At 41.3% G+C, this 23,086-nt stretch overlaps 1 protein-coding gene across 2 annotated transcripts in view; it reads right to left on the bottom strand.

Annotated features, from left to right (window-relative positions):
* FOXK1 (forkhead box K1) overlaps positions 1 to 23,086 on the bottom strand; it is a 52,696-nt gene that overhangs the window by 9,933 nt on the left and 19,677 nt on the right. For both annotated transcript variants that reach the window (XM_061992360.1, XM_061992361.1), the window contains exons 2-6: positions 15,874 to 16,071; positions 4,899 to 5,055; positions 3,483 to 3,629; positions 1,542 to 1,735; positions 404 to 570 (exon numbers count right to left, since the gene is read on the bottom strand). In XM_061992360.1, the coding sequence (XP_061848344.1) occupies positions 404 to 570; positions 1,542 to 1,735; positions 3,483 to 3,629; positions 4,899 to 5,055; positions 15,874 to 16,071 (863 nt within the window). The remainder of the gene's footprint in view (positions 1 to 403; positions 571 to 1,541; positions 1,736 to 3,482; positions 3,630 to 4,898; positions 5,056 to 15,873; positions 16,072 to 23,086) is intronic.

Here is a 23,086-nt window from a genome sequence, read left to right as displayed (position 1 = left end):
GACAAGCAGACACTTACCAGGGCTTAACAAATTACCAAGGCCCTGGCCACAGAACCACAGAGCTCTGTGCAGTGTAGTGAAGCTGATCTTATCCAGTAGGCCGGTAAATCAGTGTGTGTGAGCTACATACTGCCACAGCTGCTCTGCTATCAGTTCTTTAGAGCCATCTAGTTTAAGGTTAGCTCATATGTTGCTACACATTCTGTTATCTCCTGTTCCCTCATCCAAAGACTAGTACAAGGAACTGTTGTAAGATGCATATGCATCACCAGTCTCTACCAGCGAGGTGGAGAGAGAGACCTAGATCCTCCTGTAACACGCTGGCAGAGGCATTCCTGTGGTGTCCTCACAGGGCACTTGGTGCAATTGAACAGTCTCCCTCTGTGAAATAAGAGCTACTCACCAGGTGCGCTCTGTGAATACCGATACTCTGGAACTGAAGCTAACTTTGACCCAAAGTCATGGTCATGTGGAATGGGTGAGCCCTCCCGTGACAGGCACTCTGGAGTCTGTAGGCCACTAGAGTGAGGGGACAGCAGGCCAGGGTGAGTAGGGGAAGCAGGAGCACTCCTGAAACACAACACAGTGTTGGCAAGTGTAGATGCATTTTGACCACAAGACAGCAGCAGAGACCAAGAGTTCTCTCCACTACAGGATTGTCTAGTGGGTCAGCCTTTCTTCCACACTATCCACTATAGTTTTGCTTGGAAGAGTTTGATAATTTCAAGCCCTTCTCAAAGTATCTTTCCCAGTGTCAGAATGACAGGGAGAGGAAGAAAGATACAATGTAGATGCCAGTGCCTGACCCCACATAGGCTTACAGAACAATTGTTCCCCCTTTTCCCCATTGCCCTCTCCCAAACCACTTGATTCCCACCTCTGGTCCCACATGATGAGTTGAACATCTCTTTAAAGACAAGACAGAAAAGGATGATCATCTGAAAACATCTCCTGCTATTTCCCCCTCATTTTAACAGACAGAAGAAAAGTGGAGGAGGAACGTTATATGAAATTGCTCCAGCTAGTGCTGAATTGCAAGTTTTATCCTCAGAGCTACAGAGCTCAAGAAAAAGCTGTCATTATCCACAGCTTCTCTTTTGCAGTTACACTGCTGACTGGAACATGCCCCATCACTTCACTGCTGATAACCATGATCAACCTGATCTTCCCTACAGGAAACTGTTTTAAATACCACAAAAGTTATTCCCACTATGATCTAATCCACATCTAAAACACATCTTTCCTGAAATGAGAGATTGGCATCTGAAAACACTTATTCCAGTGATAACTGCTTTGAATTTCTTTGAAATGTTGCCAAAACGGGTATGTTACTTGATGCGTTTTTGTAGTTTAGTTCTGGATATCCTTTTTCTGTAAACACTTAAGAAGTCAGAACTATTTTCAGACTATGCCTCAAAGCCTATCTAACTACATTACCTCTCAAACTACAAACATAAGTAAAGTTTCCTCACTGTACTTCAGGAGAAGTTTGTTTTCTTTGCGAGGAGTTTGGCACAGAGATTAGAGGAAGCTGAAGTTACCTGGAGGAGAGAGGCCCGAAAGGTGTTCGGAAGCAGGACACTCCTCTTTGCCTTCGTTTTCTAAATGCTTGCTCTACTAGTTTGGCTTCAGAGGCAGGGTCAATTCGCCAAAAGGAGCCTTTTCCGGGCTCCTCCTGGGAGCGTGGGACTTTAATAAAGTAACGGTTCAAGGACAGGTTGTGCCGAATGGAATTCTGCAGGAAGCAGAGGAATGAGATGATTATTTTGCTATGAGGAAGCATATAATGTAGACAAATGGGTTTCGCCACACAGCTTGGAAAAGTCAAGTCCATGCCACCAGAATCAGTGTTGAAGACAGAAACAAGTGACTCAACTCACACAGCTCCAAGTCACAGGACAATTGCAAGAGAAAACATGAGAGAACATGTCAGACTTTCTTCTAATGATGCTGAACGATGTGTTTGCTTGGTACTGCACCATCACTTAAACACATCTGGAGCCAGGCAGTACATTGACTTTTCCACTGAAAGCACAGCTTTTGCTGAGGCAGAGGGAAATCACTGTAAACCACATCAGAACTCTCAAAAGACAGGCTTTATTCTAGGCAAGGGGAAAAAATTGCCTGAGCCTGTTCTGACTGCTTACCTGCCAAATGGGGTGCCCAAACATGCCCTAAAGGACACTGCATCTCATGTTAATTGCAATACAATCCAGCCAACATGCGGTCAGACAGCTGTCTGAGAAGAATCCATCGTCTGTGTGACACTTGTCTAGCACTATCCAGGTCTCCAGATGTTGACAAGACTATTTATCCTTTTCATTGCAAAAGCCCACTTACTGGGTATAATGCTGTCTTTTGGGCTAAGGGGAAAGGCTCAGTAAGCCAAGTGCACAAACTCATTCCTCTTCTACTCTCAAAACAAATCAAGAGCTTCTAATAGTCTCAGACAAGCTCTTCACAAGTGAAACCTTACAATGCCACTGGTAGGGGAAGGGAAAAGGCAGCTTCACCCTCTACTTCCACTGAAATGCAGCTCTCTTTGAAGCAAGATGCAGCAACTGGTTCACAAAACAAAACTCTGCTGAGCAGGTTAAGACAGGAAATGAATTCCACAATTAATTAGAACTGCAGGGAAAAGTCAAGGAGGCAGAAATGTATTTATTCCAACTGTACTCAAAGTGAACCAAGCAGTACTGCTCCTGCCAGCTGAACACAATGAAATCAGCAGCTGCAAGAGTCTTTCCAGCTGCATTTGTGTATTATATTCAAATGACAACACCCTTTTCAGAGCTGCAATGCCAAGAAAAAAGTCTGAAAACAGGTGGAGCTGAAGTTTCCGGTAGTTTGAAAGCAGCCCTCAAATGAACATTTAAGCTTGATTTAGCGTGTGTTAACTACATCCAAACTCTCCTATGAAACTGCTCAGATTTCCTTTATCATCACAAGCAAAAACAGACTCAAAGTCCCCCAAGTTCCCATTCTGAGATTCAAAACTTGCAAATTGTGACTTAATCAAGGCAGTTGATCAACTGTCAAAATAAATAATCTGTGATGACTTAATGCATTGTGGTTAAAAGCTGAGACCTCAGCTTTAGGCTAGATGTTATCTGCTTGGACAGATCATGCCAAACAATGACAAGGTGAAAGATTAAGCAAGATTCAGGCAAGTATCTGGGCAGAGGAGTGACTTATAGCAAGGATGTGGAAGAATAAGAAACCAAACAAATGAAAGACACATGACTACAGCATTAAAAGGGTTTCAGAAGCCAGACAGTGCAATAGTAACACACTACATTGCCCTAAAAAGTATTTAAAAAACACCTAATCATCCACAAACTAGTAGCTTACATTAAACAAATTCACTCTGGGAATAGTCAAAGCAGCTCTATTCCCAGAACCCCAAATCTTTAATAAATGCAATTCAAACTAGATAAGCCCTGTCAAAGTAGTTTAAAACCTTGTCAGTGTCAAGAACTCACCTGCCAGCCTTTGTCAGCAGTCCTGTAATATGGATAATGCTTGGTAATGTGGGCATAGATCCCACTTAGTGTTAACTGCCTGTCTTGTGCTGAAGATATAGCCTGCACAATTAGCTGAGCATAAGAATAAGGTGGCTTAGACTCATCCTAAGGAAAAAACCAAACAGAAACTTAGTCAGTAACAATGAATTCTTACACTAGAGCGTATCAGTAACCCAAACTAAAAAAGCAAATTGGGTTGTAGTTTTCACAGATGCTAAGAGAGCATCAGGGGCAACTAAGAGCCTCATCACTCTTTTTCCAAAAATTCCTGTTTTATACTATCACCTCCCAATTTAGCACAAGTATTTGCGTGCAAATAAGACTATAGGACTGGGTCAGACTAAACTATCTTCTGCCCTCTCCCCACAAACACATACACAAAAACTAACTTGAATCTGACTCCATTCCCCACTGAATTTACCACATGTACTTACGCTGGCACAAAGAACAAAGTCAGGACAAGCAATTGGAAGCAAAGTATTAGAGTGTGTATATTCAGTGCTTTCAGTCTTTGTAAACTAAAGCCTTCAATTCTGCCCAGCTACACCTACACTTTGTTAGAAAGGTTTTGTACAAGACTCCTATCAGCTCTCCTCCCAGCAACAAGCCCAATATGAAACTTGATCCTGTCCCTTCCCCTCTCCAGCAGGATTTGTTTCATTCTAGGAACTTTAATTTGTTTGCCAGATCTCATATTCCCAGCTCTTCATATTACTTCATCAAGAACAACCCTTCATGTCTCAAGGGAGAATTCAATCTACAAAAAAAGAGCCATCTAGCATGGTGCTCCTCCACCCAATCCCAAATCAGGTGGTTTCAGATCTAGAACTTCAACTTTGATCTGAAGATCAGCTCACTAAAATGAAATTTTATCATTACAACTAAGTTATGTTTTAATCTAAATTTCACTTGCTATTCTTCTCATTCAATGCTCGCTTGACAAGCCTTTGAGTTTGTTTTAAAGTCAGAATACAGATTTCTCATAGCAAGGATCTAGTTTCTTTCCCTGCTTCCCCTTTCTCCAACTGTGTTTTGCAAAATACCATTAATTAAAAAGAGAAAACCCTGAATTTTCTGTGTCTGTTTATGAGCTCTTGATTTATCAGGTAACAAAAAAAAAAGCTTTTGCTTAACTATTTTAGTGAAGGACTTGAATACATTTTGAGCAGTTAAGCAAGTAGATTCATCATCTATCACTAATAAGACCCTGGTTTGAAGGCATGGTTTCAAAACCCAAGAGGATACTGTATGCAGTACTCTTATGACCAAGGTATACTTAGACTGCTTTTAACTATATTCGGCACTGGCAATAAACTGCCACATCTTAATAAGCCACCCGATGAGCACTGCTGGGTAAGTAATGTTTCTCTGAACCTTTGGGCTGTCCCCGCCAGATGCATCTGCCTGCTGTTCTGATGCTGCTTTTGCGGCATACTCTGCTGCCAGCTGCAGATCCGAGGTAATGTTGTGAACAAAACGATATCCTGAGGATCCAGCACCACGTGGACTGGCCGGGCAAGAGTTGGGAACACTGAAAAGGAAAAGAAGTTATTTGTTACTTCATTTATTAACAAGACACATAGTTCTTACTCTCTAAGGTACAGTAAAGCTCATGGGTCACTGAGCAGCAGATATGCAATGGACTTATTTTTGCTTCTCTGGCTTATCCGAAGACCAGACAGATTGGGAAAAATACTGCCAGAGATAAAGCTGGAATTTCTACAAAATCCTGACTCCCTTTTCTTTTCACAAGACAGCAGAATCTCAAAGTATTAAACAACTTCTCTATGTTTAGAGAAGCACTTAAAACAACACACTCTGGTGTAGCAGGGATGAATACTTCACTAAATAAATAGCTTGCTATTATAACTCGTGAACGAGCAAAGCACCACTCTCCTTTTAGCACAAGTAATATTTAATCAGTCCTAATGCAGGCTACGTTCTTTTACAGTAACGTGGTTAAAGGACTCAGTGTAGGCATCTGCCACGAAGGTCCCTAACACGGCACTCGAGCTTCAGAAGATCATAGCCTGATAAGCACCACACTGCTAAAGACAAGCAATTATTTGAATCACCAGCGCCCAAACGCAGCTAACAATAGTGAGATGCAGTCACTGGTGTACAACGCAGAAGGAGCCCACTCAGCAGCCTCGGCTGACCCGCTTAGCCGCCGGCCACCACAAGATGGCATTACAGGAGCAGGCACGGCCCAGAAAAGCCACGCTAACGCTGTTAAAAAGCTACAAACAAATAAAAGCTGGCTGCAATTTCCAGCACCACTCAGGCACACAGAAGTGATGAGGACAAATCAGAAAGGCTCGCCTAGGGATCAGACATCCTTGATTTGCGGGGCTGGAAGGACGGGAGGAGTGGGATGAGTCTGGGAACCTGAAGTTGCCTTTTTCTTCTATTCTGCCTGGCATCAAGGAGTGCAAGGCCAGAGAAGCATGACACATAGCCAAATCCCAGTATTACACTTATCTTCTACGTTAGAGTGGAGAAACAGTAAGCAAGAAAGTAAAACAATACACAGAAGGTTTACATAGCAAAACAAGCACTTCCAATGCAAATTAAAGACCACAGCTGGGAACTAGAATTCAGTAAAACCAGCACGAACAATTCTCTTATGAGTCAAATGTCCAATAGCAGTGCTAACCCTGACAAACGGAGGCAGTAACTGACATTCAGAACACTGTGCTCAATGCTGCATGAAAACATACAGAACACAGTCTCCTCCCCAGAAAAGTGCCTGTTTCCCCCACAGGCACGTACACATGCTGACGGAAACAGTGCGACAACCTTTGTTTGCTCAATGGCAATACCTTCAGTGCATAAGTAATCTGACAGTGTAAAGAATAACCATTTCCTACCGCAGTCCAGTCTGTAAACTAAGAAGTGCTGCTTCTCCTTGTGGTATCTTTGCAAATGGTTGCAGTGCTGAGCTCAGCACAACTAAGACTGGTTTCTTTTAAAAGTGAACTACAGGGCGGCGGGATGGGGGGGGATGGGGGGGGGGGGCGCAGCAGCAGGGGAGAAGGAAAAGGCAACAGAAATATTCAGCCGCAACAACCCTTTGCAACAGGAAACCTAACCTCATCCATCTCCCATACTCTAGCCATGCAAAGTGTTGCACTGCACCTGGTAACCCTTTCAGTACCCACCGATAAACCTTGTCATTATTGGGCAATGCTATTGAGAAGCACAGCAAGAGGTTAAACTTTCAGGAAGTACAACACATACGATATGATGTTGATGAGCCCATATGTGTAAATCTTCCTTTGCCAGAGATAAAGGCATTTCATACCTAGACTTTCAAAAAGGAAAGATCTATTTGTGTAGGAAAATGAATCAAAGTTTTCTATTCCATGCTTTGAGCCTGCTTTAGAAGCAGATAATGCTAAACCACAGAAGGCATTCTTGATGTCTCAGTATTCACATGGGGAGCTGGTGTGAATTTCATTATTCCACTGTCACTTTTCAAGAGCTTCTCCACATACACACTTCTTATAATGTGTAGATAATGACAAATTAAAGCCATTTTCATACACGAAACAATGACAACCCAAAAACACAGCAATTCTTTTTATCTTGGTGTTTGGCATCCGAGCAATTACTGTAACACACAGACTAGGAATGCAGTGAGATGAAACAGAGTTTTCTGATTTTGTTCCTTGTCTGCAGAAATACACAGACAGCAAACCACAGACAGCAGCCAAAACTCAGGTCAAAGATATGGAAATGCTCTCCAGTAAATCCATGCTCTGCACAGCCTTGTTGGCTCTTCTTGGCCTTTTTATTTTTTTTAAATAAATGAATAAAACAAACTAGTATGGCTTCAAAGATTCTTCCATGCAGTCCAGATACAAGAATTGATTCATTTCTTCAAGTTTAGCACAGCAAGTAGTCCAATTTTGCTGTTCAAATTTTAGCTTCTAAGGCTGATAACAAGTTTTACGTACCATCTCTTGCCTTTTTTATTTTTAAGAAAAAGAGAGAAACTCTTACCCTGCAGGGCTGTAATACTCTTGGGTGCTAACAAAGCCGCTCCAACCTAGAGTCTTAACTTTCAGAAAAGCCAGCCTCTCTGAGCAGATAAGTCAATGAAGAACACAACAGTCGCCTAAAGCAGCAGCTGTCCCTTGGGACAGTCACAGCAGTAGCCCAAGATTTGGAAGAGGTATTATTCTTTTACTAGAATGGAGTACTTTTGTCTAGGTAGACCTGCTTCCTTTCTGTCTGGATCAATTATCAGATAAAGAAACATGGGCAGAACAAAATCAACACGACCCTTTAGTTGCTGTATGCTAAGATACAGGGTAATACATGCTGCTCAAAGTGTTCAGCTCACAGTCGATTACAGAGCTCTTCAGAGCAAAGGGAGAAAGAGTTGACTACTGGAAAAAACAGAGACACAATCTGTTCTCTCCCCAACACAGGACAGAAGGAGCGAAGAAACAGTTTTACTAAAAATAAACCTCTGAGGGTTAAGTTTAAATTAAACACTAGTGTAGTCAAAAGAAAACAAGCAAACACAATGCAGTGACATCAGTTTCCTCGAGTTCCTGGAATTCTCCTCGCCATTCAGAGCCAGGGGGTGGCTGGGGACGCTTGCATGCACTCACACTCCTTTAAAAATATTATAGATCAGAAAGACTCTTCCCTACAAACACCTGTTTGTGCTATAAAACAGAAGTCAAATGTGGAGATAATGACTACAATTAGATATTAATACTGCATCAATACTGGGTGACAACCTGATCCATTTGATACTATAACCTTTTACTGAGAAAAGAATAGCTAGGTCTGCAATTTTACCCAATTCTCAGACATCTTAATTTATTGTTTTAATCCATGCTTACTGTCCATGCAAGCAATTTTAACTTATAAGCAATCCAAGGTAATCTGGGTTAAAGCAGATCTGTTAAAAAAGAGAGCATTCTGGAGACCAAGCCAGTGTTTTATAACATTGACAGGCATACAGAGCATGTAAGCAAACCAGGTGCAGTTACCCACAGTTTTAATCCCATGGCATCGTGGTGTCCTGGTTTCAACTGAGACAGAGTAGCTGGTACAGTGCAGTGTTTTGGATTTAGTGTGAGAATAATGTTGATAACACACTGATGTTAGTTGTTGCTAAGTATCACCCTAAGTGAAGCACTTTTCAGTTTCCCATGTTCTGCCATTAAGGAGGTACACAAGAAGCTGGGATTATGGCCAGAAGAACTGACCTGAACTAGCTGAATATCCATATCCATATTACAGAATCCATATCACAGAATTTCAGCCCTAGAACAGAAACTGGGAGCAGTTAGTCAGGGACGGTCTTGGAATCAGTCATCAAGTGGTGAATAATTGCATGGTGCATCACTTGTCTATTTTTGGGTTTTGTTTCTTTCTTTGTTATATTCCTTTTCACAACATCAATTATTATATTTATTATTATCAAATTTTATTTATTCACTGCACTTCTCAATCCACAAGTTCCTTTTTTCCTTCTCAATTCTCCTCCTCATCCCACTGGGAAGGCAGGAAGCATGAGCAAGTGGCTGTAGGGTGCTTAGTTGCTGGCTGGGGTTAAACCATGACACATGGTTAATACTCCAAGTCCCAGAGATCTTAGATATTCACTTAGGACTCAGCATCTCAACTTGAAACACTGTCTGCAGGCAGCCATTGCAGTTCCTTAAATACCAAACCTAGATTCAGCTTTGGAATCAGACAACCACGTGCTGAATCACATTGCTCCCTTCCAACATGTTTTCCACTTAATATGTAACCCTTCTTCTGCTGGAAGGCCAGAAAGATTAGGGCTGAACACAGTGTCTGCAATACATTTACCCATGGAAGGAGCAGAAAGTCTTTTAAACACAGGACTTAACTTGAAGCTATTGAGAATGTAACAGGACTTTGTAAAATCATGGTTTACTTTTAACTCCTGACAACACGAATCTAGCTTCTTAAGTTCACAACATTTTCTAGCAATAATTAAGTCTTTAAGTGGCAACTACTGGATAAAACATACAACTTGCTGCATTTCCGCTTGAATGCCCAGCATCCTTTTTGCTTTAGTTAAAGAATCACAGCACAAAAATAGGATGTACCACTGCATGCACAGTGTGTCCACCCTCAGGACACTGCATTGCTTGTCTCTTCTCATGTAAAAATTACAGCACATTGAGAGAAGGTAGTGACAGGGATGACTAGGATGATCAGAGACACAGAACGGATTCCATACAGAAAACAAATAGTTTAAGAGAGAAGCTGAGGTGCAAGGTGACAGTGCACATAAAAACAAAGCAAGTAATAGAGGTGTTCAGCTCCTGGCCACTTCTGATACAGAACATGAACACAAAATGAAACTAAGCAGCATGTCAAAACAAGAGAAAGTGCTTCTATGTTTGTAGTTACACTGTGGAATGACGTGCTGTAAGACAGGGCTGATACTAAAAGTCTGTGTGAATGCAAGAGGCCATTATAAAAGTTCTTGGGGGAAAGAGGAAGATAGAGAATCCATCAGGGGCTTTATTAGGCAGATGGTCAGGCAGTCTCTGCTCTGAGGTAGTTCCTGATTCAATAAAATGGAGGCAGACTGCATGTAAGTCAGAATCACTCCGTCTTCTGCATTCTTGTATTACCCCAAAGAGGGCAAAATACTGGGCTAGAGGAATATGTTGCCTGAGCACAGAGACATTCTCAAGAAAGATGTCTAGTATCTCTCAATTCTGGCCACATTTTACTGTCTGGGCAAAAATAAAGAAAGAAATAAAAGCAACAAGTGGTTAAATGATTTATTTACAGTAATATTACAAGTCTATGAACAAGCTGGGAATAAAAACACTCCCAAACTCGGGTGCCAATTTCCTGAGACAGAGAGCCAGTATGAGAATGCAGGAAAGTTGCCCTATTACTGAATTTCATTCTGTTTTGCAAGAAAGGTATCTATAGGGATCAAACTAGAGAGGCTTAACTTAAGCCAGGTATATGGATAAATTTAGCACCTATCCTCTCTATGACAGAAAGGAAAGATTACCTGGGATCCCACATAAAATTGTTCACCTGACTTGGAATCTGCATTGCTAAAGAGGAAAAATCCCATATCTTCAACTTTCTGGTTTAGGATAAAGTATGCACATCGTGCATTTGAAAAATATCTGAGTGCCTTTGAAAAATCGTGCCTTTGAAAAATATCTGAGCGCATATTTGTGAAGCAAGTAGCAGAGACATAGCAGCGATAAGAGTTCCAATCTTGGCAAAATCGACAATATACACATTTGTGCCTGAACAGGCATTTTTTTAAAGCCCCTACTGAGTACAGAGAGAATCCCTTCTCTTAAAATCTTGTCCAATTTCTTCAAATGCAAACTGGAGCTGTGCTGACCTGCACACAAGGACTATGGCTAGAAGAATGCTACAAACTTCAGACTACTAATATGTTCTATTTGATGAGCTTGTGAGAAGGGGCACCAAAAGATACAGAAACTCTTTTTACGTGCAATAAGCAAGAATCAGGTCAAAGTACATCACTTCAGCTTGCGAAACGAGCACTTCCACGATACACCAATCAGCAATAATGGGTGAGAATCCTCTGCTGCACTCTCGTTTCCCGGCCTAGCCCCAAAATCGTAACTCAAAGAAAGGCAAGTCCTTGCACGCTGCATGTTTCAAACAGGTTTCAGAAATAATCACAAGTGGTGAGACTGCCAAACCAAGCTGGATTTTGATGTGAAAGGAGAAATCTGAGAGCTACCCTGCCAGTTTAATGAGGAAAAACAAAGCTGTTCAACAAGCCCCAGTGAAAGTTTGCTATCCACAAAAGCTGAAATTCTTATTACTCGTCTCTGCTTCAGTGATTCCTCTCTCTGAAAGGAAGTGAGCTCATTCTGATCGTGTTTTCAGTGAACACTACACTGATGAGGGGAAGAGGAAGTGCTTGTGTAGCTGGTGACATCTGCAACCTTTCCTCCAGCACATGGCTTGGCACATCTCCTCCAGCACATGGTCCATTATCTGAAACAAACATGCGTAGGAACTCCCAAGCCTAGTATAGATTGTTGCCTTTTTTACATGATGTATATGCATTACACTAGCTGGCTTGTGGTTTGGAGACAAGGGTGATTAAAAATAATCACCAGTTTGTCCAATTGTGGGAGTTACCTGACCTGTATGTTCTGCCCGAATGCAGGAAGTCATGGGTAACCCAGACAATGCAAAAGAGCCTGCAAAAATCCTGCCTTGGAGCTCTTTGCCAGCTTTCAGTTAAATGGCTAACAGTGCTATAGGGAGAAGGAAAGTCTGAATGAAATAGAGAAGGCAATCTTTATGCATTCTGTTGCAGTGAGTGGATGCATCCACTGAAGTCAGGGTTCCTTCAGCTTCCCACTACGTATCTTTAGAGGAAATGTACAAGTTCAGATGAAATCCCTAGTGTTCTGAAACAATGCTGTATGACTATCCTAGAGCATACTGAAAAGCACTTCTTTCTTCTGAGCCAAGTACACTCTTGGAAAGTAGTAGTTACACTATACATGTATAAAATCAGTCAATTAATCAAAATGGCCTGTTAAAGGCCACAAAACAAGTTAGTGGCAAAGACAAGATAACTGCAATTCCTGAACTTGTGCAGGCCTCTGAGTAATCCACTACTGAAGCATACAATATGTTACTGAATTAATTTTGCCTGGTGAAATTAAGGAAAAAAGGAGATAATATTTAAAGTATACAGCTTATGAAACCATGGCAATTCAGTTCACACCTTCTGGTTTACTAATCAAGCTTATAAAACTTAAGATGTAGAAGGACATCAGGTGATCATTCTTTCATTATTTACACCATTAGTTTAAGCACAAACTAGGTATTGACTCTTCTAGCAGTGGCCAAACATGGGCAGGCGCATTAAGTTCTAACAATGAAAATACAAATTTGGGCCCACACACAAATATGTATCAGTTTAGCTATTGGCACAGATCCTCACCAGCTACTTTTCAAGCAGTGAATCTCACAGGGCGCTAAGGGCTCTTCCTCCTACATGTCCAAAAATTCTGGTAGTTTTTTTTTAACTGATAAAGATTGTGTAGTGAGTTAACCATCTATGCCCTTTCGGTGAAAAAACAAACAAGTACCAGACAGTGTTCAAGTCCACAGTCATTCTGGTGTAAAGATAAGCTACCAATAGCAGCTGTACAATAAGAACAATACTGACCCCCATAGTACTGCATTTAGTATTTATTTACTGTAGTCTTTTCTTTTAAATATCAGTGAGAACATAATTGTCATTTAGAATAGGGAGGCATATACAGAGAAGTAATTTCCTTTCCATAAATAATAAAAAACCCCAACCCTAAGGGGCAGTGCTGGAAAGAGATGCTTATTTGGAAAACTGAATTAAAGTTGCCACTACAGGGTCATTAACACCAACTGGAAGATAATAAAAGTCTAAACTCCAATTCAGTCTGATTGAGACAAGGAATAGGCTCCTACATCACACCTTGCCTCTGCAGATCTGTTTATAATCCAAGCACAAGACACCCTGGGGACTAGATTGCAACATATATTTGGAGTCACATTCATGCAGACGTCATGGGCCTATAGCAAAACCAGGCAAAGCTGAATGTTTGTAGTGCAGGTGAGAACCTTTGCATCACCAGCGTCACCCAAAGATCCTCCAAATGCAAGCTGCAGAACCTTAAAAATCCACATACTGAAAGATCAGCCCTTAACTCCTGAAACTGTGATCTCCCAACATGTCGAGCTGAATTTAACCAAACAACATGTGGTTTTCACACAGCTTTTCAATGCCTTGAATCTACCAAGAAGAGATTTCATGCTACTCTGCTCTTCCTTATGTTGTGTAAAATGGCAGGCTGCTTCTACCATTTCTTACAACCACAGTGGCCTTTTCCTTTTTGGAACACGCCAGTTTGGTTTTTTTTTTAAAAAAGAATTTTGAACTCAAAGCCATGTTTGTGTGTTAAGCCTCACAGTATGCTGCCAGCTAACATCTTCCCTTAAAGCTGTACAACAGCATTCAAAACAAATCTACAAATGGCCACTCCTGGAGATAAAACACCTACCTAAGAAAACAGTGGACACATTTCTCCCTAGGAGTAAGCAGGAATCTTGCTTTGCAAAGCTGCTGAGGGTGGCGGGTTTGGTTTTGTTTAACTAAAGCTCACTCCCTCTTTAGGCAGTGCACTTTACAGAGGGAAAATAAATAGGTTGGAAAAAAAAAAAACAACCAGAAGCTTGCAGGGGGGAGCCTGCAGGAAAGCAAGCTGCAATGTAAACAGGGAGGCAGAGGAGGGCTGGGGTAAGGAGGGTAGCGCTGGATCTGGCAGTGGGGCACAGGTACAGCTCCTGCCCTGCACTGGGGTGGAGGCAGGAAAAGGGGGCCAAGAGCTACTTTCCAAAAAGGAAATTTCACCCTGCCCAGGATTTCCAAACTGCAATAATTTTCCATGGGCCAATCAGGGAGGAGCAAGGCAAACGCACCAAATTAGGAAAGTAAATACTAGAAGGGGGAGAGGGAGGAGGAAGAGAGCCCAGCTCATGCAACCACCTCCCAAAGCCAGAGATGGGAGAGGGGTGTGGGTCCAATGCTGAGCATCCCTTCCCAGACCTGCTGTTGGGAAAGGGGAAAGGTCACCGTGCCAGCCTCACCCACCACTGTGATGCCACCAAGAGAGCGGAGAGCTGCCCTGAAAGCCAGATGGCGAGAATACACAGCTACATGCTCACCAAAGGGCATTCCGTCCTCTAGCAGAAACACCCAAATCACTTCCCAAAGCCTGCCCCACAGGGTACGAGAGAGCTGCAAGACCCTGCTTGGGGAGAGGGGAAGGTTGAAGTGGCTGGGTAGGGATGTTTACAAATGTGTCAGCCCCTCCTCTGTAAGAGGAACTCAGAAACGAAAGGGGTTTGGCAAGTGAAACCTCAGATGTCTTTTGAGGTTTTCTAAAGACTTGGCTGTATTAGCTTCTGCTTAAGACAAACGGATGCAATCATTAATCATCCTTAGTAAACACTCCGTTAGGGGCTGAACACAATTCAACACTACTATTTCCACTTTCTCCTTATGCAAAAGAAACATTCTCGGGGAGTCAAATATCAGTTGCAGCCATATGCCAGAGTCAAAAGATACAGCCTCTGTTAGTAACACAAACCACACTGTGCTGCTTTGCGCAAGATGACTGAATGGAAACTAACTACCATATGTTGGCAAAGAAACCATCCCCCTCCCCTCCCAGCAACAAGCTTCATCTAAAAAGAGAAGGTTAAATATAAACTAAAAGCACTGCCTGAACAGAAGACTAAAACCACAGCTACCTCCAGCCCCCTCTTTCAAGACTATCTGCACTGCACATCTGTGCAGCTCTGCAAGACTAGAGGAAAAAACCCAAACAAGAAAGTGGCTGTGGATCTATGCAAAATCAAACTGGCTTAATCGCAATACTGAAGTTGTTCTCAGCCATGTAAATTTGAATACTCCTCACTGTATTAGTGGTGTCAGAAAATGTTTGTGTATTATACCTTTTTACAGATGTACAGACAAGAAAACAAACCAACAGCTATTACTATTACTAGGTACAGTCTTGCAATTCTGAGGCCTGAATGTCTTAAAACTCTAATACATTATCCTATATCATGAGTCTACTTTGCTTTATAAAACTTATTGGACTTCAGGTAACAGCTTTAATATTAAAAGAGATGTAACTCCATAACATCAACTCGTTGCTCAAAAAGAAAATATTCTAGATAGTAACTTGATGTTCAGGTTATTTCTACTGCACATTCACAAATCAGATACTTTACAAAACAGGATACTCGCACAGATGTATGTTCAGATTGCTACAGCCCCTCAGTACATGGTCAGCATCCTACCCCCATTTCCTTCTATTCCCAGGAAACCACGTGCCAGTGGCCACCCTTGTCCCTAACTTCAGATAACACTGGCACCACCCAGCAACAACACAATATTATAGAGATAAAAATAAAACAGGCAGTCCTAACATAGAAAGTATTTCCCTGCTTTCTTTTCTCCATGTATATAGGTAGCTCTCAAAGGATATTTCTAAATCCACTGCCAAAGATAGACTAGTAACTCTATAGTGTGAAACTAAGACTCCGGTTCCCCTCTGAACCCTTTGAGCTCTGAAACAAAAGCCTTGTGCCCTACTTCTTGTCACCGTAATAGTTTTTAGCAGTCTTTCATTATTTTGAACACCAGATATTTACATACTTAATAGGGCGTTTTATGCACTTAGTATACTAAAGAAAACAGGGCCGACAGACTGATATCAGAGAACAGGGATGGAGTTTCCAGAAAGCACATTTTGGATAGTTAATATCTTACCTGATGGTGCCTGTGGGGGATGGGAGGGGACTGACCACACTCCGGAGATCCGGCTCCGGGATGTGTATCTTCAGAGGAGATATTTGAGGGTAAAGTGGCCGAAGGGGAGGCGATGAGGCTTCCTCTTTTGCTTCCTCTTTATGGTATAAAGATGTGAACTGGATCTTTATAACTGTGCTAGGGAATCGGAAAGTACATCTGCAAGGAAAGGAAAGGAAAAGTCAGTTTCACACGTGATACTAGACTTATTTAAGTGGCTTTGTATGCAATTGGCAAATCATTAATTCATTCATAGCACAGAAGTCCACCATTCTCTGTAGAATCTTTCTGACCACTGTCCTGGGAAGAATAACTGATCATTCATGGATCACTGTTAACGTAGAGTGTATCATGTAGCACCTAGTTATTAGATGCAAGTTGAAGGTTTGGGTAAGTTGTTTCCCCAAGGCCATCTATTCAATCAATGACTAACCAAGATGAAGAACTATAATTACAAATTCTTGGGTTCCCGCTCTACCAAATACTAGATTTTTTATTAGATCCTTGCACATAACTCGGGAAGATAAATGTTCCTTGAAAGTAACAACCCACAAGTGACATGGAACAAAAGAGCCATAAGGTCCAGACAGAGCAATAAACAGTCTCCAGGTAAGATCAGACAGCACAATTTAAAGACTGACCTCCACATATTGTATAACTGATAACCATTTCTGTCTCTGCACACCGTGATAAAAGATGATCTAGAAGGTTTCAGATAAAAATACCTTCATTTTTAAGTGCTCCCCTTTAAACAATGCAAGTAATAGCCATCAGGGTTAGGACACAGTCCTTGCAAGCCTATAGAGCCTCAATTCATCTTTCAATAACATTTCTTTTACAATTACTGTTCAGAGGGTGAAAAAAAACCCATCTCACACATGTACAAGTATAATCTTCAGGAGATGCTAGGAAATTCAAAAGGAAATAAGCACTGACATTTTCCATATTTGAAGATAAAGCTTTCTAATTTATAGTGTCTACAATAAGCACAGGGTTGTAAGAGTGTGTGTTCTGCAATTCTTCTTATTGCACTTTAATTAGACAATAATGTGCAATCAATGTAAGCTTTCCAGAGATCATTTCACTGACACTAAGGTTAAAGCAGCAGGAAATAAAATCCAGGTTTCACCGTGGGAAAGGCCAGCAGAGCACACAGTAACTGTGCTGGCTTCCAGCATCTTGCCTATAGAAGGAAATGAAGGGAGTCAGGCAGTGTTGTTCTAGCACTTTCAGTGCTGGTATAGGTTGAACATAATTCTTTTAACCAATGCATTATTGAATTCTGCCAGGTAACAGGATGAGGTGGCAAGCAAATAAATCGGTATTTGTGATCACCTTATCTGAACACTGCTACCAACAGAAATGCAGAGAAACAGCCTATTACAGCTCTGAAAACACACTCTTGTTGGTTCTTCTGCACGAGCTAGTTCTGCTGTAAGGTAATGTTCAAAAACCTGCTGTGAAGAGTGCAAAATTATCATTAAGCATGGAAGCTCATTCCCTTCTCCCACCTCATCTCTCAAATGAGCTGGCTCAGCATTCAGCAGCTTGGACTCACAATGGCTCTACTACATACAGCAGGAGTTTGCATTGCATTTAATTCACTTCAGAGGTCCTGCCACCTGCACTCATTAATGCACCAAATAAGAACATCATTGCTGGCAATGCTGCCTAATTGTGTTTATCTAACCCTTCTAAACATGGTTCCCTGAAGACTGAATACAAATGCACAATCCAAAACAGCAGTGTGCCTTGCAATGTCTGCTAGCAGCAGGCACACAGTTTACTGAAATGAACCTGAAACAAGGCTGTTGAACCACTACTCTGGAATTTAAGCTTTGTGGATTTGTGTACAGGAAAAAGCAGATAATACATGAATTTACAATGAGCATCACACAGACTAAGGCTCAATACCAGTATGAGCAAAGCTGCATCATTTCTTAAGCCTTTACTAGGCAAAAGCTGAACTTTCTTTCAGTGTGATGGAATTCTCTGCTGTAACACACATATCTGAGTCGAGGACAAATCAATCCTTGTTTAACAGTGTTCAGTGCAATCCCAACCTGCTGATCTCAACAGGCCTGACTACACAGAGCCCTGAGGCAGTTTTGCAGCACTGTTGAGGCCACAAGATCCCCATTGCAGCTTCATAGTACTAAGGAGCTCTATCTCACTGCCACTTAAGCCTTCCTTTTCAGAAGGATCCAGTAACACAAGACCCACAACTACATGTTGCTGCTTTCAAGTGATGGTGCACTAACTCAACTCTACTTACTGATGCTGTAACAGTGTTAGATAAGAAGGCCATATCTGAACCCAAAACACTGAGAGGCAGTGCCAGTCTACAAGCATGGGCAATCTTGTGAAAATCTGTTGCTTTTCCAAACTCACCAGTCAACCTGAAATATAAGGTTTATTGGGCTGACTAAACTAAACCAGTAAACCTGTGCTGAAAAAATCCATCTAACACTGCTTTCCTCGAGAACCTCCCCAAAGCTACATGATTCAGACATGTGATTTACCCATACTCTCAGACTGAAATGGGAAAAGAAACAGAGATGCTGGTCTGACTTCACAAGAAAATAATTTGTTGCCTGCTGTGACTTCATCTTCAGAAAGACAGGCTTCCCAAGCCACTGAAGCAGAACACAAAACGTACAACTAGCTTTCACAGATTATGGTAGCTAGCATGTACATGGCCATTTTGTAAGGAATCAGTCCCAGAAAAATCAGGGAGTGGATATATGCAAGAGTGCTTACAGCTTCAGAAGGCTTTTGTAGCCTAGTCAGTTCTGGCTTCCAAGTGTTAACACTATCTGCAAAGCCAAGGTGGGGGTAATTTATCTGAATTTATGATTTTACTGCTGTAACAGCTTGGGACTCTAGAAATGGATATGGAATGCAAAATAGATTGTAAATTCCTTCAGAACTCCGCCCCTCTCACAGGGGTGAAAAGGTGCCTGGGATTAATGTTATTGTTCCAATCTATCACTACCACCACAGTAACGCAAACAGTGACAGCAGCACAGCCCAAGATACTGCTTCACATCGACATACACACTAATACTGGGGAACTGTGTCAATAGGAAATCAGGAAAGTAAGATTTCTGAACCATCTTGTTACAGAAAGCGCACTTTTCATTACACTGAAGCTGAATGTAGTTTTAATGAGCTTTTTAAATGTTCCCTTAATTAACCTTTCTGACCAAAAGAGGATAAACATAAATGATAGCAGGTAGTTCTATTTAGAAGCGAGGCACATTAGTACAGGATTTAAGCCTATGAAAATTATAGAAGATAAGCAGGAGAAAACAGACAAAATAGCCCAATCAGAACTGAGCATGCACTTCTTAAGATTACTGTATATGTATTTCAAGTTATTTAAACTGAGTTATACTGAGTTTTGATCCACGCTCCATGATTACTATAAAAATGCATGGCAATTACCACTACCACTTAACATTTCCACCATGAGAAAAAGATCAATCTGAAAGCACAGATCCAACTTAACATAGAAAGTATTAAGTTAATGGGTATTTCCAAGGGTGTACAAGAGGCAACTGTTAAACACCTCTGACATTTCCAGCTGATTAGAGGGGTAAATTAATGATCTGCAAAATGTATTGGTCTTGGTACAGGCAGAACTGCAGTTTTACTTGATAATCTGCTACAGATAGGTACATCTTGCAATCCCATGCCATATGAACTGTATGTACTGTGCTCATACAGAGTTACAGTATGTTGTAAACATCTACTCCTCCAGGATGCCTTGCAAGACAGTGAGAAGAGAAAGGATTTTTTTAACTTTGTGTTAAAAGTGAAAACAGAAACATGCCCTCCCCCCACCCCAACCTGCACACAGGCAATTCTTGCCTTATTAAATTACAGGTAGGAGAAAGTCAGAGAAAACGGATTGTTGGCTCCCTACAGTAGGCTTTAGCTCACTGTGTAGCACTTGCCAAATGCATGTTATGTATACACTGAAAACCAATGAGACAAGAAATGAACATGCCACACATGGTTACAGTGATGTAAAAGATGTTGCAGATGTTGCAAGAATTTTGTTTGTTTGTTTTAAACAAGACAGATTTTTTTTCAGAAGTTTCCTGGATGAGCTCCTCACACTGACAACACAGCACCGGTACTATTAGGCACCTTTCATGTGGTGAACCAGTGACAGTGACCACAGCATTTCATCTACATAATGTCTGAAAATAGAGTCCTAGGATAAATACTAGACTTGACATAAACATTCACCCCTAGAAGTAGACTTCAGGAAAAATGGTTAGGTAAAAAGCCCTGTCGAATGACTTCACACCCTGCAAACCTCTATAAAAAGCAGACATTCTCCCTCTACTCAAAGCACTTTTTACAAACAGATGCAAAGGAAATGGGGATGCACTTGCCAAAACATAGTGCCAGGTTCAATAGAAGCTATTACGGTCACTGATTTCTTTGTCAGAATGCCCTGAGTGTTGTTCGACACTAAATGACTTCTGCTAAGATCTGGAGAATAAAAGCAAGAAAAGGCTAATGAAAGATTTTAAAAGGAGACAGGAAACTGTGCTGGATTTGTGTTTTCATATTTACATCATGACAGAATGTTGATGACAAATAATGAAAAAGCCAAGGTAAAATGCATATAAAAATATATAGAAAATGTGATATGTCTATATATAATGTAATTAACATATAACCATAATTTATAATATCCCATGTTTTACTATATACAAAAATCATTCCAGTTTATTATGCAAAAGGGAATAACCAGAAAAGTACGCTGGAAGACGGTCAGACATGTGGTGCCATCTTTGTCTACTTTGTCTTGCCATAGTTCATGAAATCCTGTTATTCCTGAATGTTGCAGGTGTAAATGCACCCGTGGCATCTGTGCTACAAACAATGCTGAGCGGTAGGTTGGTTGAGAAGCACTGCAGGAAGTGCTTTGTTAAAAATAACACTTTTTTCAATTTGAATCAGAACAGTAACACAGACCTGAGGTTTCATTCAAAAAACACAGTTAAGCATGCCTTTGCTGCAACTGCCACTTTTTCCTTTTAAATTTGCAGATACTGTTGCCACACCATTGATTCTCAGTATCTAAATCCATCTGCCACATGCCTTTGAATTTCCCTCTGCCATTCCAATTTTGTATCAAAAGCAGCATGGTCAGCAGGACAAGAGAAGTGATCCGATTGTGTCCTGTCCTGTGTCTCCCCTGCCCCGTACTCAGCACTGGTGAGGCCACACCTTGAGTGCTGTGTTCGGTTGTGGGTCCACTGCTACAAGAGGGACACTGAGGTGCTGGCACGTTTCCAGAGATGGGCAACAGAGCTGGTGAAGGATCTGGAGCATGAGTCTGATGAGGAGCGGCTGAGGGAACTGGAGGTGTTCAGTCTGGAGAAGAAGAGCTGCGAGGAGACCTTCTCACTCTATAAAACTACCTCAAAGGAAGGTGTAGTGAGGTGGGAGGTCAGTCTGCCCTCCCAAGTAACAAGGATGAGAGGAAATGGCCTCTAGTTGTCCCAGGGGAGGCGTAGATTGGAGGTTATGGATTCCAAAGCCATGTAGCTGTGGTGTTGAGGGACATAGTTTAGTGGTGGACATGGCAGTGCTAACAGCTGGCTAGGCCCAATCTTAAAAGTCTTTTCCAAGTGAAATGATTCTGTGATGAGACACCAGCCCATCTCTTAAGGACGAGGCAGTTATCTCTACAATCAGTAAGTACCTTGGATTCAGCAAAGGTGGGCAGTCAGAGCTCTAATTACAGCAGTATATATCATGATAAAATACAGATATGTCATTACTAAAGTTTGACCAAGGATGCCCACAAAAATATCTGTAAAAAAAAAAATCTCAAAGAAGCACCACACAACAGCTGTTTTACCTTCTCTGAAATTGACTTGTGTCACTTACATATAGTTCACCCAGAAGAATACACCATTATTTCCATGCACAAAGTTCAAGAAACCTGTTGAGGTCTCTCAGCACAAGTGAGAATTTGCCATCAGTGATCTTTGTCAGGTTATTACCATTAGCAGTTATTTCAAAGCACCTGACATGACTTTACCAGAGGGCAAGGTGGATACTTCTCACCCTTTCAGTCAGTGTAGCATAAATACCAGAACTTCAGGCCAGATCAACATACAGGTACTGTACATAGCAGCCATTGCAGAGGAGTGCCCCAATTACCTCCTTTAACTAATTTGCTTCGTCTCTGTAATCAGCTAAGGGAAGAACCACATGCCTGCATCTATGAAAATCAAGTTCCCATTAAGTCATAAATCTACTCCCTACTCCCATAATACTTTCAAGCAGTCTGAAAGGAAGAGCCTTGGACAACATACAAGACTCTCTGGGAAAGTTTAGTCACCAGTGCACCGAATATCAAACTAACTTTAGTTAGAAAAAGATAAAAAAGTTTGCATCACATAAAATATATCTAAGCCCTGAAGGTCTGCCCACAAATAGATAAACTGAGAGCAAAGACAACTACCTCAGATTACCATTTCTTCAAAAACAAGGCTCTGATAATTGCTGTGATCACTGCAAAACAGCTGAGCCGGGAACATTTATTGACCAAGATTTGTTGCTGTGTGATGCTGCACTCTGTCCAGGGAGAGCAATGCTCTTTGAAACTTCAGTTTTTCTACAGCAAGCCTCTCTGCATTACCCAGCACAAAACTAAACACTTAACTGCAAAATATTTAGAAGGGTTTCCCTCCATTTCAGTAACTAAAATAAACAAACCCATTTTCTCCATCTTCACAAAAATAAACTAGACCCTTACTCCCCAATGGCAATAATCATAAGGAGTATTGTACTCAAAATGATTATTTTGCTGGAAGTACAGCTGTCTGAAGCAGTAAGGTGGGCAAAACCATGAATAACAAAACCATCTTTCAATCATAAGTGAATGAAAATGAGTATTAGTTTGAATGAATGTCAGAAAACTGTACAACAAGCTCTGAAAGCTGTCTGAGCTGTCACAAGAGATTAGGTACTCTTCACCCCTCCTTTATAATGAAATAATAAAATCATCCAACATTTCCTGTTCCAGTCCCTGCCCTAGATCTTTTTCCCTAAATAACACTTCGTAAGAAGTACCAATAAGAAACCAGTTATATCATCCACTTGGCTAGTGCTATATGCATTCCAAATGAAAAAGCTAATT

The sequence above is a fragment of the Colius striatus genome, chromosome 3 (assembly GCF_028858725.1).
Source record: "Colius striatus isolate bColStr4 chromosome 3, bColStr4.1.hap1, whole genome shotgun sequence".
Classification (NCBI taxonomy): domain Eukaryota; kingdom Metazoa; phylum Chordata; class Aves; order Coliiformes; family Coliidae; genus Colius; species Colius striatus.
This window is presented reverse-complemented; position numbering and strand designations above follow the sequence as displayed.